The 17,102-nt window shown below is 39.2% G+C and overlaps 1 protein-coding gene across 1 annotated transcript; it reads left to right on the top strand.

The window, feature by feature from the left end:
- The first annotated feature begins 3,760 nt into the window (after window positions 1–3,760).
- On the top strand, window positions 3,761–8,137 carry LOC144653444 (uncharacterized). Its single transcript, XM_078513432.1, has one exon. The coding sequence runs from the start codon at window positions 3,985–3,987 to the stop codon at window positions 7,810–7,812; it is 3,828 nt and encodes a 1,275-aa protein (XP_078369558.1). The 5' UTR covers window positions 3,761–3,984; the 3' UTR covers window positions 7,813–8,137.
- The last annotated feature ends 8,965 nt before the right edge of the window (window positions 8,138–17,102 follow it).

Raw genomic sequence — 17,102 nt, 5'->3', positions numbered from 1 at the left:
CTTCAAGTAAACAGGAACTCGTAGGTCACATGAAATCCATGCTATATCACGACATCCCCTTATATTGTATTCTCAGAATTGATGCATCACTTTTCTTGGAATCAAGTGTCGCTTACTCCCATGATACCATTGGTTCACAACTCCTGAAAAAGATGCTCTATCATCTTTTGAGTACAGTATCTATGTTTATACTAACTTTCACCGGGGATCTGAATTTCTCCGTAATAACAAGAGTCCGTAATATAAGCGGGGTGTCCGCAAAGCGAGAGTTACTACTGCCACAAATTAGTCTCGACTGTTCTTGTAAGCGATCATGTTGCACGTTTTGATAGTAACACTGACTTCCTTCTAGTTGTTATTTTTATCTCTGACTTATTTCGAAATGCCTCGTCATACCAATTATAACCCTTCAATCCCTAAATGGTATCAGTACACAAAATTAATCTCATACAAAGTGATACCGTGTGAGTTCAGGCCCGGGGGGGGGGGGGGGGGGAACTCGCATATGAAAGTTACGGGGATGCTCGTCGTCTCGCTTAGGGTTGTAAATTTCGGATATTTGGTCTCGCTTAGGGTGTTCCGGGCAAAACGCCAATATTTTTAGCCATAATGGTCTCGTTTAGGGTTAAACACGAAGAAATATACAAATATAAATTCTATTCTCAGTTTTTTGGTATCTTTTAGGGGTCAAGAAAAGCTTGAGCCACACCCAGATTGGTCTCTTTTAGGAGTTCTTTTCAAAATTTCCGACGAGCATCCCCGTCCGTTTCATAAAGGAGTCCCCCTCCGGGGTTCAGGGCTTTATGTGACCGAGATTCTGTTACAGGTATTGTCTAAGATTTTGACTCTTTAAACTTTAAACTTTCAAAATAAATTCTTTAACAGCTTAAATTAACTCATATATTGTCCGAAGGAAGCGCAAGGAACAGAAAACAAAGAAAGAAATAAAGCCGTTTTTATTTTTTTTATTTTTTCTACTTGTGCTTTTATAACCTCCGAGTAACGCAGACGTTCTTTGGACTCGTCACGCGCTCCTCACTCACGCCTGAACGATAAGTGGGGGAGAATGCGTTACGTACTTAGCGAGTTTGGCCGTGGACGTTAACAGTTAACTTAAAAATGTAGAGGACTTTTTACTGCAACAAAAACATTCCCGCGAACAAAGGCTGGAAGCTGAAAGAAATTTTAAGTAACGTGTGGCTTATTGATAAAGAACTCAGTTGTGCCGTAATTAAATACTCATGATTTTAGAACCTCTTGAAGGCACTTCCAAATGATCCTTACACTTCGACGGCTTCTTTGGTTTTTGAGTGTTCTTACGATAACAATGCTTTCGTCGTCTGCTACGTTTTTTTAAATTCCAAGGTTTTATATACGCTGACATACCATAACCGAAAACGGATCATCGCGCAGGAATTTTGACAGCTGTTGTAGTAAAACGAGATGCAATAAGTCATTAAATCAGTACGACCAGTACGGCTCCTCTGTCTACTCACATACCGGACATAGGACATTCTTGGGGTACCGTAAAATTCCGGTTATAAGCTCCCCGCTTATAAGCCCCCCTCCCTCCCCCGTTATAGGACCATCTACCTGGAAAGAAACAAAAACATCCGATTATAAGCCGCCCCCGGTTATTAGCCCCCCCCCCCCCCTCCGCGGGGGCTGCCGGATGAGAGTACTGAAAAGGGCTAAATGCTTTGTTATCGTTTTGAACTAAGAACACTGTCGATCAACACTCCCGTGGCCCGTTTCGGAACTTTTTTTTATTCCGCTTATAAACCCTCCCGGATCGGATATAAGCCCCATATTAAAACCAAATTGATTGCAAGGCTGGTACAACGGCAGGAGGGCAAGATTTATTGGCCAATATTTCAACTAGCAGAGCTAGTCTTCTTCAGGGCCAGTACTATAATATAAGGAATATTATAGTACTGGCCCTGAAGAAGACTAGCTCTGCTAGTTGAAATATTGGCCAATAAATCTTGCCCTCCTGCCGCTGTACCAGCCTTGCAATCAATTTGGTTTTATAAGCACTTAGAGTGACGTCTGGTACGAGCATTTCTTGAACAAGAGATCCGGCAGCAGAGAAGCCAAGCAGTTTTTTCTTCGTTTCGTGGTCCCCTGCATTCAAACTGTTCCCATATTAAAGCCCACCCAAAAACCCTTACGAAGTTAACCCAGGGCTTATAACCGGAATTTTACAGTATCGGTTTCGGAGAACTTGCAGTATAGCACAACGCCGTTCGTGTGTCACGTTTCAGCTCCTTACCGTACCCAAATTTGCAAGTTAAGCCAATCAGAAGCGCGATCTACTGTCCTGATATCCTACGATATCAAGTCACTGACCTGATATGCCACCATATCACGGTCACTTTGAAGTAAAGTAGTGTTACTGTACGATGAATTGAAAAGAGGGTTTACCAATAAAACAGAACTTCGTAATTTAAATTAAGCCGTGTTTAGCGGTCGTAAAAAGAGATAAACTTTCCCGCCAAAACTAAACTTGAGCGCGCTCGCCAATTTCGCGATGTTTGCCGATGAGTACTGAGACATTCAGACTGAAAAATGGAGTCGGAATTTCCAAATTTTTTCTCTTAACCCTCGGAAGTACAAGCAAACTCATACCCCCATCATCGTACAAGGGGGGGGGGGGTGGGTGGATGCAACCCCTCCCCGGAGTTTTCGTTATATTAAGGCGTAGCGAAATTATTTTGCTCTGAGAAGAAAGCCCTTAGCTTACTCTACAAGATGACATAATTTTAATTGGCTGTGACGTCATATGACGTCACGTGACGTCATAAGAGCCGCCATCTTGGATCCGCCATCTTGGATTTCAACATTTTCTTAGAAAGTCAAAAAATAACGGAAATTGATGCAAAATCAAGCTAGAATGCTTATGGAATGTAAAAATTAACAAATCTTGCACTTCTGTTTTAAAAAACTGGAAAAAATCAAGAAAAATGTTAAAAATGACGATTTTTGGCAAGACCTGCTTGTATTTATGACGTTGCCATGGCAACGTCATATACCATGGACACATGGTTGACATATCAAAATTTGCGCAAAGGATGAATGAACAGCTACCGAAAGTTTCAGCATTGTAGTGTAAATGCTTTTTTCAAAATTTGGAAAAAACCTTACGGGGGGGGGGTGGCATCCACACCCCCCTCCCTTGTACGTCCGAGGGTTAATTTGAATTTTGAAAAGTTAGGGAATGAAACTCTAAACAAACGAGTGGAAAAAAGGAGAAGAAGAACTTGGTAAAAATGTTGAAGACCTAGTCAACACAATTTGCAGTACGTACCTTCAAGCATGGCATCAACAGAGCGACAAATATAACCGGAGTTTTGCCTGAATTTTTGGGTACCTTTCCGTACCTTTTTGGTACGCTTCGGCTGCATATCAGGCTCGTTTGGTCTCGCCAAAGGTATATAAATACTGTATAATAAAGCAATGAATAAACACGACACAGATCCCACACATTTTTTTATGCTTGTGCTTGCGCATATGGCTTAGAGTGCTTAGTGTGCTTAAATGTGCTTATCCAGGGTTAAATATTGTTGAACAATAATAAATCATAGAGCCATTAGCAACACGACAGAATTAAACTGGAGTGAAAAGTCATATTTTCATATCATAATCAAAATATTGTTTAGCAGATAAGGCTAATATTTTTTTAGGACATGAAAACGCATCGGGTTTTTTATTAAAATATCTCGATGTTTCATAACTGAAGTTGTAACATTCCACACTGAGTAAAAATAACATGAAAAGGCTTGTCAGCTCATGTGATGCATGCTTAGTACACTTCAAGTAAAAAAAAAAACAGGAACTCGTAGGTCACTGACAGTCACATGAAATTCGTGCCATATCATGACATTCCCTGATTTTGTATTTTCAGAATTGACGCATCACTTTTCTTGCATTGAAATCAAGTGTCGTTCACTCGCATGATAACATTCGTTCACGACTCCGAAAAAGATGTTCTATCATCTTTTGCTTACAGTATCTTTGTTCATACTAATGCTATGGAACACAATTGCCGCTGAAAGAGAAATTTATGTTTCACCAAGCGGAAATGATTCGTCTGCACTTTTCACTAAAGAAATCCCGTGTAAGACTCTCGATGTGGCCCTCTCGCTCGCTTATGGTCTCAACTCTGCAAGGATAATATTGGCAAAAGGAAGTTACACGATAAAAAATAGCCACAATTTTACTGGAATGAGTACGTTTGGCCTGTTTGGCAATGGTTCAAATCGAAACGACGTCCGAATAACGTGTGATGCGAATGTAAGCCTTTCGTTTACTCTTAGCGAGAATATTTCCTTTGAGGGAATCAAGTTACAAAAGTGCGGTGGATGGCATCAGAGCACGTATGGAACGAAAAAATATTATGATATCCATGCTGCAAAATTCAAGGCAGCCTTGGATTTCCGATATTGCAGAAATCTTCGCATCTCTAATGTCGAAATTTCGTCATCTCCAGGACTAGGCGCTAATTTGAACAATGTTGGAGGTTGCGTGAACTTTACAGACAGTGTGTTTGCTGATAATAAGGCTTCAAATGTCAGCAACTTCGTTGAACCAAGCCAATGGACGCAACATACCGAGAACGTTTATGCAGGAGGAGGAGTTTCTATAATTTTAAACCGGTACGGCTCTAATACAGTGAATGTAACGCCAAGCGAACATGACTCATATCAACACGACAACCACTATTTGTTTACAAATTGCACCTTTCTAAGAAACGAAGCTCGCAGGTCACGCCACAGTGAAGACAAGGATCTTAATGCTCCAGAACTTCCTTTCAGCAGCGGTGGAGGGTTGGTAGTGTACTTTGAAGGGAATGCTTCTGGATGCAACGTTGTAATCAAAGCTTGTAACTTCACTGGTAACCTGGCCTCGTGGGGAGGTGGTCTTCAAATTAAAACGATAGACAGTACAGAAAATAATTCCGTCCTAATGGAGGGAACCACGTTTCGTGGTAATAGAGCAGATTTGTGTGGTGGAGGAGCTCGCATTGGAAATGCACCCTTTAAACATGCTCAGCTTAGTTTGAACTTATTCCATATCAACAACTGCTCATTTGTGAACAACGTGGCCGTATGGGGAGGTGGTACCTCTCTCGTCGGGACAACAATTCTTCAAAAGTGCACTAATCACACAGATCCTGCTGTTACTCAATTCTTCTTTAATTCGTGTCGTTGGCAAAACAACAAGGGGAATGTTGGGGCCGCCATGGGGCTATATCTTTATAACTATAATGAATATCAAATTGGACCGGAAATTCCATACCGTGTTTGCTTTGACAGTGATACGCTGTTTGATTCGAATGAATTTCATAATGAAGTTAATCTTCTTAACCGCTCCCTGACGACAGGACAAGGAGCTCTCTACAGCATGGAGGTACCAGTCATCTTCATAAACACTACCAAATTTGTGAACAATAGCAAGTCCGCTTTAGTTTTAGATGGATCAACCCTCGAAGTTCATGACCAACTAGAATTTATCAACAACACTGGCTTTAGAGGCGGCGCGATAGCAATGTATGGACGATCAAGAATTATTTTCCACGAAAATGCAAACTTGACCTTTGAAGCAAATTCATGTGACGACAAAGGTGGAGCAATGTACATTCAAGCCCCAGGCCCTCCACTGGAAAGTTACAACGCCACTGATACAAACATGCCTTACACTTGTTTCTTTGGCTATTTCAACTCCTCCGTAGATTATAATAAGTGGAATACAACGGTCATCTTTAAAGATAACAAATCGCCACATAACGCATCAGGAAGGTCCATCTATGCCAGTACACTTAAAAGCTGTTGGAGAGCGCGCGAGAATCGAGATCACAACAGCGTATTAAAATGGAAGTTTGTCAAGTTCCGAAATTTGCCTGAAAGTTTCGTAAACGGCTTAAAGGGCGAGGTTGCGACAGACCCAGTGGACATAACACATGTAGAGAGTGACTGGGAGGTTGCTCCAGGTGAGGTTTTTAATGCAACTGTCAATTTGCATGACGAAGTTAAGAATATTGTCCCAGGGATTATTGATATCGTAATCAAACCGACCTCAGTTAGCCTTAACAACCCATCATCCTTGTTTCTAACGACTGGAAAAGTTACAAGAATCACTTTACGTGGAAGAGAAGAAAGCAGATTTTCTGTGAAACTAAACTGCATCGGAGGTCAACTTTTCGGAAAAGTAATACAAAATATCAGGTTGAAGAAGTGCTACGCTGGATTTCGTTTTTCGAATGAAACATCCATGTGTGAATGCATGAATCATGTCACAGACAGGCAAGCTAGAGGCGTCTCAAGATGCACCTCTGATGGAAAAACCCTTTTTGTGAAGCAAGGATACTGGGCAGGAGAAGTTGACGGCAAGTTTTCCACGTACGTCTGCCCTAATGGATACTGTAATTCAAGCAATTCAAGCGCTAATGAGTATCGTTATGTTAAGCATCACGTGTGCAACAAAGGTAGAAATCAGAACAGCATACTTTGCGGACAATGTGAAGGAGATCACACCATTACTGTAGGTAGCGAACAGTGCAAAACGAGATGCTCGATCTGGTACTTGTTTCTAGTGATACCTGTTGGTGTAGTCCTTCTTCTGCTTGTCATGGGAATCATGCTGATAGATCTCGACGTCTTTACTGGATACCTAAACGCCTGGCTGTACTCATATCATGTCATGAAACTCTTGACTCCAGATGGATTCCAATTCAACGCTTTTAGTGAATTTGTTATTGCTTTAACCAATATGCAAATTCAAGTTGGAGGGAACAGTTTCTGCCTGGCCATAGGTTTGGACGATGCAGACAAGCTAATGTTCATGTACGCCATCCCGGTATACGTAATAGCAACTGTCGTCTTGCTAGCGAAGATGGTGGGCGCTTTTCCAAACTGGTACTTCAGCAAACGTGTAAAAGCTCCATTTCGCGGCATATGCACCATCCTTGTACTTTGTTATACGGACGTCACCTATATTTCTCTCAGGATTTTGCGTTACGCCAACGTTGGATCAAAAACCGTGCTCTTCGTCAATGGTGACATAGAGTATTTCAAAGGAAAGCATCTCATTTATGGAATCGTTGCCATATTCTTCATTGTGGTGTTCGTGTTACCGTTTCCGTTGTTACTTTTATTTCGCCCGCGGCTGACCAATAATCTTCGCCCCGTGCTGAATCTCAATCGCTGGAATCCGTTTTTTGATGCTCTTCAGAGCTGTTTTAAAGATCAGTATCGCTGGTGTGCGGCTTTCTACTTAACCAACCGGCTGGGTATCCTCGTGATTTATACATTCATGCCGGCGAGTCCAGTGAAACGACTTCTGCTGGAGGGCTGCTGTATCTTGATCCTGCTGACCTTTGCAATCCTCAGGCCCTACAAGGAAGCTCGTGATGTCAAAGAACATGAGAAAAGTTACGAGTGGATGTACATATCTGACGTAGTACTCCTGACCACTCTTTCCTTCATTGCTGTGATAAGTTCCCCAATCGACAACAGCTCTGCAATCACTGATGATGTAAAGGACGGTTTGAAAATAATTCTCAACATTTTGTCCTGCGTCCCAGTTGCAGTGTTGTTGGTAATAGCCTACTGTCTCGGCAGAAAATTTCTGCCCGCCTGCAGAGGACCCTCTGACGACGAGACCTTAGCAATAAATTCCGAAATCAGCCAGGATTCAGGAAGCTTGTCTGAAACCACTGGAACATCCGAAACTCGACACAGCAGCAGAGGAAGTAGCGGCTCTACAGGCAGGCCTCAAACACGCCGGTCTCTCTATGGCAGCATAGAAACATGAGTAACAATTTAATGCATTCAGTAAATAAAAAGTACTGTAATGACAGACATTTTAAATGGCTTGCATTGAAATCTAATGCATTTACTCCTCGATTTATATTATGATGGGATTAAACTCCATTCCCGAGCTTAATTTGATCAAAGGAAATATAAGCTAAACCAGTTTGGCGTTTTTTGGGGAAATTGTCGTTGAAACTTTCGAAGAGGTTCTGATCGTTATTATGTTACCATACATATAACAGTCTCGTGAAGTCGAATTTGATTGCTTAACAGCAGGCCTGAGGCAATGACTGTTTCAACAATACGCGACATCTGCTCGCGTTGCATTGGGGTCTAGGAACCAAAATATATGGTAATTTTCTAAAAAAAATATTACACTCACAAATGGGCTCGCTCGCCCATTATCTAACAACACCTTCACTGTTGTTTTTCTTTTATCCACCAAGTAATTGAACTTTTGGTTTTTTTTCTTTGTTTGTTATGCAGGACTTTATGTCGTCTAGTTTTGTCTGTTATCATTATTTTTAGCGAATGACAAATCGATTTCTCGGTTCGCGGTCGTTGTATTAAAAAAACAGCGCGGGTTCAGTCAGTTCTCGAGACAGGATTTCGTCATCATCTAGTACTTGTTCCCCCAGCTTTTGAAAGATTCTGATTGGAGAATCGGGGCTAACCAGCCCACATCAGTTTGACGAAATATGGCCTAGATCAAAATGTTTAGTTTTGAGCTTCTATTCCAAAGTTTTCAATATTAAAATGTGACAAAGCATATCACAGCATGAAATCTTAAATTTACGATTCCGTAACGATGCCGTAAAGAAGGCGTTAAGATCCTCTTTACGTTTGTATACGAACCTCTTTACAATTTCGTACAGAACGCCTTTACGCACTGAAAACTACAGTGCGTAAAGAGTATGTAGGTAGACTATAAACGCTATGTTTACGCATGCTGTAAAAAATCGTAAAGAGGTTGCTTACGAAATTTTACGGCTACTGTAAGACAAACAGAAAGTCGATCTTTACGCGTTGTTAAACTATCGTAGATCGGCAGTATTAAAAAGCCCATTGACGGCTTTGTATCTTTCTGTATTCTTCGTCAATATCTCTCCTTTTTGGTAATCCAACTTTTTTAAATGCAGGTTTGTGTCAACATCTCAAAAGCCTATTGAGAATGTTTACGATCTTTAACGCTTCCGTAAACTGTGATTATGTACTTATTGACTGAGTGGGAGGGCCGGACGGGAAAATATTTGGCTCGAGGTCAGGACGTACGGACCGAGCGCAGCGAGGTCCGTGCGTCCTGACCGAGAGCCAAATATTTTCCCGTCCGGCCCGACCTAACTCAGTCAATAAGCATTTTATCATATGACCACTGAATTTTTTTTTGGTTTTTCTTTCGTGGATACAGACGCGGCGGCCCGTTTCGCGCGCATTTTGAAAAGCCAATGGTAGCTCACAATTTGTTTGGGAAGCCAGTAAAGTGCATTTGAACTGCGATGTGCGTACAAAGTTTTTGAACTTTTGTTAAAATTGTCAACCAAATCTCCGAGTTTCAGCTCCATTCCAAGAAGATTTAAATCCGACAGAATTCCTCGTAAATGACTGCAGTTAGTAGAAATTTCAAAGGAAACGTTTATGAAGGACTACAACAAAGAATTTGCACGACGTTTCGGCTAGTCGTGCTCGTCACAGCGAAGACTGAATTTATCCTGATTGAACAACTTAGCGACGTTTCTTCTGAGCCGAAATTCGCAATTGGTTTAAACGAGAGAATTAATTTATTTTTCACCAAGAAGGATTTTGGACGTTAAAACAACATCACATCTTAAGCTAGTATGATAAAGACTTGGAAAGGGATTGCACTGGCAGTTCAGGAATTTGGCTTCGAGCTTCGCTTCCCTTCGGCTTCAAGTTGTTTTGTTTACCACGGATCGTAGGATTCATGAACGTCTACTGTTCTTCTAAGTCCCTGAATTCGTTAGTTCCTCGACGATGTTGAGCTCTGCATTACAGTTGATGTCCCAATTGTGCTTAAAATGCTTCGTGAAAACAAGCGGGAAACTGTGTCATTGATCAGGTTAGTCGTAAACATGTACATGCACTCGCATTTTGTTTGTTGTGAGTTAAAATTACGCAGCAGAAAGAGAAATTTGAGTTTACTTCGCATTTGCTTTTTTTATTCTTCAATGTTTATCATGACTACAAACCAGGATACGTCTTTGTCCGGTTATGTTGTTTTTTTTTTACGGCTTTTATTTCGATTTTATTGTTGTTGTCAGGAGTATTTCTTCATCATTTGCCAACTGAAGTTTAAACACGTTTTGTTTAAATTTTTGCGCCTGCAAACTACATCGCTTTCTAGATAGTAAAGTTTTAATAAACATGTTGGACATTCTTTGCTTTTAGAAAAATCTTAACTATCGTTCATCTGAATTCAAAGCTGTGGATTCAACTGGTTCCATGCTATTTCGGCATCTCGCAGCAGTAGCGGGGCCGTACGCTTTTCTAGTAGGGCCGTACGGCTTTTTCCGGCCCTACTAGTGCGAGGCGTACGGCCCTCATACGGGACTTTTTCTCATATGGTTTTCCAAGGAAATTGCGCGCGGGTCCGTACGGGTCATATGATAAATACATGTAATTTACGTATATGACTCCCAAGTACTGACCCAGCCCCAAGAAGAACAAGAATACATGTTTAATTCCTTGCAATTTATTTTATTATCATAACTCAAACGAAACATACATCTCTGTTATTTCAAGAATAAAAGTTTAGCCACAGCTGTTACTCTGAAAAACACTTGGTTTGATTGTTAATAACAGTGAATTTATACTAGAAATACTTGGAAACAATAACAGGTTTTTTAAAACTTGACTGTTCAGCTAAGTTGTATTCTTTGTTTCCATTGTTCAAGGTGGTTTGGCTTTTAGGCATTTAAAAATGCCTACATGTATGTGACACAAATTATTTATTGTTACTGTACAGTAAAATATGATCTTATTGGCAATTATACATTTCCTTAGACATGTGTCCACTAATTTAAAGCTTTGTACAGGAAATTAATTTCACTGAATTTCCAACATTGCATGCTTAAAAGAAACTAAGTTAAAAGCACAAACACTATTTTTTTGGTGAAATTCGTGTTCACATTAGTGTCTACTCTGTTGTGATGTTCCTAACAGGCCCAAAGTCGACCAGCAGTTGCAGGCCTCTGACTCACCATCAACATCTCATGGTTTTGTCATTGCATGTGGCATTAGAATGTTCCCATGTGTGTGCTCAAGTTAAGCTTTTGCTTTTGCAAGACTGGCCCTCTCCCATGGTGGCTGCATGGTAACATGTTGCATAATTTATTAGTCTGCCTCACCCATAATGAAGATCACTCATGGAAAGTAAAGTTTTTGAGTCAAATGAGTCAATGATGATGAGTCGAATCTTAAAATTGAAAACAGTGTTGCCCTTATTAGCAAATGAAAGCTATCTGCAAGCAAACTAGAGTGGAACTCGCTACAAGCAAACCCGAGTAAAACCAAATGGCAAGTAGACCAGAGCAGAACTAACTGCAGGCAACTAGGGTCACCATAAGCAAAGTAGAGTGCTTCTAAGCTAACTTGTATAATGGGAAACCATGGTTTAATAGATAATAACCAACTTTGTGTAAAATTCCCCTTTAATCATGACTCATAGAAACTTTACTCTCCATGAGTGGTCTTCATTATAGGAGAGACACCTGTACCATGGAAGGGCCAGTCTTACAAAAGGCAAAAGTTTAACTAGAGCAAACCCATGGAACACTCTTACTAATGCCATGCAAGGGTAATGACAAAACCATGAGATGTTGATGGTGAGACCTCCCACTCATGTTGTCCATGAAGATACAGCAGTCTCACAAAATAGCTGCAGTGTCTTTCTTTTGCTGTCATGTCTTTCATAATTTTCTATTAAATGGAATAAAAAATAACAATTCAGTCACAGTGTCTGATTAGATGTATGTGAGACATTTATTAACATCAACTCTGTTGTTATATTATAAGCACTTGCCCCATTTATTAAGCCAATTAGCAAAATAAGAATTCTTACAGAAATTTCCTGTTAACACTGTACATGTGTTCAGTATTTGAGGCAAAACAGTTGCTTTGACTTTTTTTTACTTTTGGACATGCATTGTTACCAGAGTGGTATATGTATAGTGTGCTTTCTTATTAAAGGACCCTAGCCAGCCTCTGTCAGTTTCAGTGCCATCGAAATTATGAAAACTGTATCGTGAAGCGAAATCTTATTGCATTGCTGTACATACAGTGTATACTGTAAGTTGTATTACTGGAAGTTTGCTTAATTACCTTTAGCAGTTTCACCATTATCTGTTTTGTTTAGACACGCTCTACATAAAATACCAGTATACATTGTAACACCGAAATTCTTGCAAGGGTGACTGACAGGGGTCCTTTAAGATTTTATTGTGTAACAAAAAGTTGTAATCACGAACTGGACTTGCATGATGCATGTAATAAGTGTGAAATAAGAAAATTGCAATTTCCATACTGCAAAAACAATGCACTCTGAGAGAGTAAGAGTCAGAATTGAGGTGAATTTCTTATTATTCACAAATCAGGCAATTTATCTCTCTCAATCTCACTGAGCTTTTTGATTTCTCACTCAACCTTTCCTTGTTTCATTACTTAGATCAATCTTTTTTGCGTGTGATCATGTAAATTAATTTTGTCTAACCTCAAAAAGGGCAAAAAATGTTTCTGATGATAATCAGTAGTAACCGAAAACAGTCAGTGACTCTGGCTTTACAGGGATATAAATTGTAGCTACGATTTGATTTACATGTACTATTGGTGGGTATTAGCAAAGGAAAGGTCATGGCAAGGTTTCTGCACAGCCCCATACATTAATTACGCATACAATTTTCTGACTGACTCATTCTTTTCAGGGTACAATGTAAAGGTCTCCACAATGACAAGACGCAGGGACATGTTGCAACAACATGTAGCAATGACATACTCAGGTACATGGCAGTGACACATCCCTTTGTGTGTGCTGATAATTTTGAGATGTGCAACAAGAATTCCTGCAACAATTTGTCCCTGCGACATGTTGCACGAAGTTCAATGAGTTGAATTCCGTGCAACATGTAGCAAAGACAAAACAGCTTCAACACATGATTTTGTCGCTTCTACATTTTGTTGCGACGTGTCCCTGTGACATGTCCCCACGTGTGTGGAGACCTTAAGATTCATGCAACAAACAAACAATGTATTCTTATCCCTTCATGTACCTTACAATTTTCTTTAAGCAATCAAAAGCCAATGAACTCACCATTATTTTGTTGCTTTGAGCATTGATTTTCATTTATTGTTGTCAATAATTGTGTTGCTTTGAACATTGATTTTCATTGATTGTTGTCAACTAAATGTATTTGTTTATCAATTAACTATGATGGGTGTTTGTAGCCTGCGTCGCAGACGTGTAATCTTACCCCGGCTAGGGTTTAGTTTCATCTGCGGTGCAGGCTAGGTGTTTGATGATCAAGCAAGATATTTTCAAAATAATTCAGTTTGATTAAAATATTGTTTTTAAATTTACCAGACCTTTCAAAACCTGGGACTATGTATGTAATTTTGAAATGAAACCGCAGTTCTCACTCATGGCTTTAGTTGCTAGTAGTTTTATCCAAGGTTGGAGAACATTGAAAGTGTGATTGTTTTACAAAGTATATTTAGTAACGCATGCATGTAACCCTGGACGTATAATATTATTTATAACATTTGCAGTTTTTATACAAAGAGTCTACGCACTTCAAATGAGTAAATGGGTGAATAATAAGTGAATGTTTGCAATAATTTGTTTGTCATGAACTCCTGGGGATTCGAACATAATAAGTAAAAATTGTTGCTTAGCTCTAATTAGTGTAAAGAAATATCTTCTAAAAGGGATGTACAGCATAGAAAAGGTAAGAAATTATACATAGCTTAAGACATAAAAAAGAGAAAGCCTACTCACCTAATCATACCTCACTGTTTCGCGCTTGACTCGAAGTCATGGAATAACCTGAGGAAATGAAACGATGTACGCGTCCACCACACATTCCATCTCAACCTTTCAACCTCCGAAGGCTTGTATTGTATGTTAGGACAAGTTTTCGATAAACTAAGCTCAACAACAACAAGAAAGAAGACTTCGAAGTGGACCGTTGAACAAGTTGTGAATCATTGAATCAAGAAAAAGTGATGTTCTTAAAGAAATAAAAGGCGCGTTAAGATTGACTCCGAGTAAAGAAAGATAAAGGTCCGTAAAGAACGGTTCGTAAAGAAGCGTAAACAATGTTAAAGATTCATAAAGTTTAACAACGAAACTGATCATAATAGTTTTAATTCTACTCTGATCGACCATTTATCACTTCTTTTAGCATTTCTCTTATTGGACAGTGGTGAATTATATCCAAGGCGCGTAAGAACTGTTTTCAGTGCGTAAAGAAAGTTAAAGGTACGTAAAGAACGGTACGTAAAGAATCGTTAAGAATGTTAAAGACGCGTTAAGTGTAAACAGTGAAGCTGATCAAAATAACTCTAATTCTACTTAAGACGGATGATGCTTCACTTCTTTTGGTATTTCTTTTCATAGAAAGTAGTGAATTAGCTTGAATTATATCCATCGATATTTTCCATCAAAATAAACCAAAAAAAGGCGTTCCTCCTTAACCTGCTAAGTTTAGAAATGTATTTTCCTTTCGAAGTTCTAATTATAAGGATATTTTAAAGTTTATATTATTATTCAATATTTTAACTTACAATAGTGGTACGAGGTTTTAATTTTTGGTTAATGTGAGCAAATTACTTCAATTTCAGTTTAAAGTTTGATGATCCAAAACGTTATGTTATTTCATGATCTCGCCGGTGACCAACTGATAGGAAAAGAAAAACAATGCGAACAGAGCTTTTTTTATTTGTAAAACATAATCACTATTTACCACCAGAATAATTGAGTTATTTTTAGGCATAAGTAAATTACTAATTTTACATAACATTCAAATAAAATACCACGTATACAATGTGTTGTATTGTATTATTTTTTTTTTTTAGCTTAACATAGCTTAGCTTAGCTTAGCTTAGATTAACATAGCTTAGCTTAGCTTAGCTTAGCTTAGCTTAGCTTAGCTTATCTTAGCTTAGCTTAGCTTAGCTTAGCTTAGCTTAGCTTAGCTTAGCTTAACTAAGCTTACTTAGCTTAACTTAACTTACCTAAGCTTAGCTTAGCTTAACCAAGCTTAACTAAGCTTAGCTTAGCTTAGCTTAGCTTACCTTAGCTAAGCTTAGCTTTGCTTAATTAGCGTGGTCGTGGAGCAGCGTAAATGATTGCGTAAAACATTGTTATTAAGATTAAGAAAATGTCTTTGCAAAAGCAGTCCTCACTCGCAAAAATCACGCTGATTTTGACATCGAAAGCGTAAGATTGTGTTAAGAAGTTAAGGAGTCAAAGTATACTTCAACTCAAAACAATTTATATTGAAAATATCCAAAATCCGTCAGGTGGACAATGCCTTCGCCATCTTGGCGAAACTTAAGTAAGCAAAGGATTGTGGGATACTATCTGTCCTTCCTCTGACTTCCGTCTGTGTGTCGAGGTCGATTCATTTCTCGCGTAGAAATACTTCAGTAAGCCCAAAGATTCAATTTTGGATGGGACACTTTTCTTAAGTATATACAAATGTATGTGTGAAAAAACGACTATTATTTACAGATCTGTTTATGTCAATAGACATGTTTTAACAAATAAGCTTATGGTTACCACCTAAAGGAAATTCTGCAAGAAAATTGATTTGGTTTGAGGATATCTAATTGGGAACGGTAGAAAATCCAACTTTTCACAAACACTGCTTTCATGTAATGTACAAAAGATGCTAGTTAGTAAAAAACCTTACATATGAGGTAAAGTATATTTACAGAGCGTCGATTGCATCCAAGTATTGGTATAAATTATGAGTATGATAATTAGCTATAATTATTAGATGGTGATTATAACCACAAATCAAGTATGATGCGAACACGTCCACCAAATTTGTAAATGCTTTATGACACTAAAGCAAATTCAGAGCAAAGGCAAAAGAAAACAGTAGAATTTGTTCAGAAAGCTTGCATTAAATGTTCGGAAGAAATGGTTCTCTTTTTGGTTCTTTCATTTGCCTTTGCACTGAAAGTGTTGAAGTGTAATAAGCTATTATGTTTAATAATGTTTGTTCACGATAAATTGGTAACGCAACTGTTTCATGACACGTAAACTGTTAACAGAAGGATCTTTAATATATAGATGAAAATATCGAATTATTGAAGACTTTTCCTCTAGCTAACAACATTAATTACGATTTTTGTTGCTCGAAACATGAAAATTTGCCAAAACGTTTCCGAGCAGCTTGTGGAAAGCCCTAGGTGGAAATATGAATTTGCTTGTACGTCCGAAATTTAATTTACATGAGCATGTTTTTTAATGTGTATTTACCTGTCTCTTTGTAGGTCTTTCAAGGGAACTAGGACGCTTATCATGTTGTTAAGCGGGATTTAAAAAATATGGTAAAAGCGAGGTTCTTTCGAATCTATCCTCAAACGTGGAACCATGGCATAGCTTTGAGGTTCGAGCTTTACGCTTGCTTAGCAAAATGAAAAGATGTTCCTTTTGATTTGAGCTGGCTACTTAACCAGCAATGTAGTTTGTTGCCAAGAACAAGCGGCTGTTTAACAGATTAAACTACCTGTCACTGTTAGACACGTTTGCTTATTTTTGTGTAGTTCAGTAACAAATAATGTTGTAATTGGTAATATATGTCTAAACTGATTTGACAAAAAAAAGTGGACTCCGGGAACTACTCGGTCGTCAAGCCAGTCCTGCGTGGGAAAATTGATGGGGGTGGGGGGTGGGGGGTGGGGTTTTGCTTCGTCATGGAAGGTTGTAAGTCGCTACGTCATAGACCTACCAGCCCTAGGGTTCAAAGGGTCAGGAATTGCATTGTGGCTTGCTAGTGGGGTGAGCATAGTCAAGTTTTGGGTCATTTTCGCCAGACTTTGCTAGTCAGAGCAAGGTCATGGTATTTTAACAATGTTTGTATTGTTTTTGGCAGCTGGCTGCAGCTCTGTGGATTCTTGACTGTCATCGGGGGTGACTAGGCACTCCACCTAGCCCCCTGGTCTAGCCTGGGGCACTCAGGCCTTTTTTGTCAGCCTGTTGGGCACAAGCTAGATGTACTAAACTCCTTCATATAAACATCTATAGTGTGGACTAAGGTTGAACGTTCT

This window comes from Oculina patagonica, chromosome 5, assembly GCF_052425735.1.
Source record: "Oculina patagonica isolate OP01 chromosome 5, crgOcupat, whole genome shotgun sequence".
In the NCBI taxonomy this organism is placed as follows: Eukaryota; Metazoa; Cnidaria; class Anthozoa; order Scleractinia; family Oculinidae; genus Oculina; species Oculina patagonica.
The sequence above is the reverse complement of the archived record's forward strand: the minus strand, read 5'-3'. Positions and strand labels throughout refer to the sequence as shown.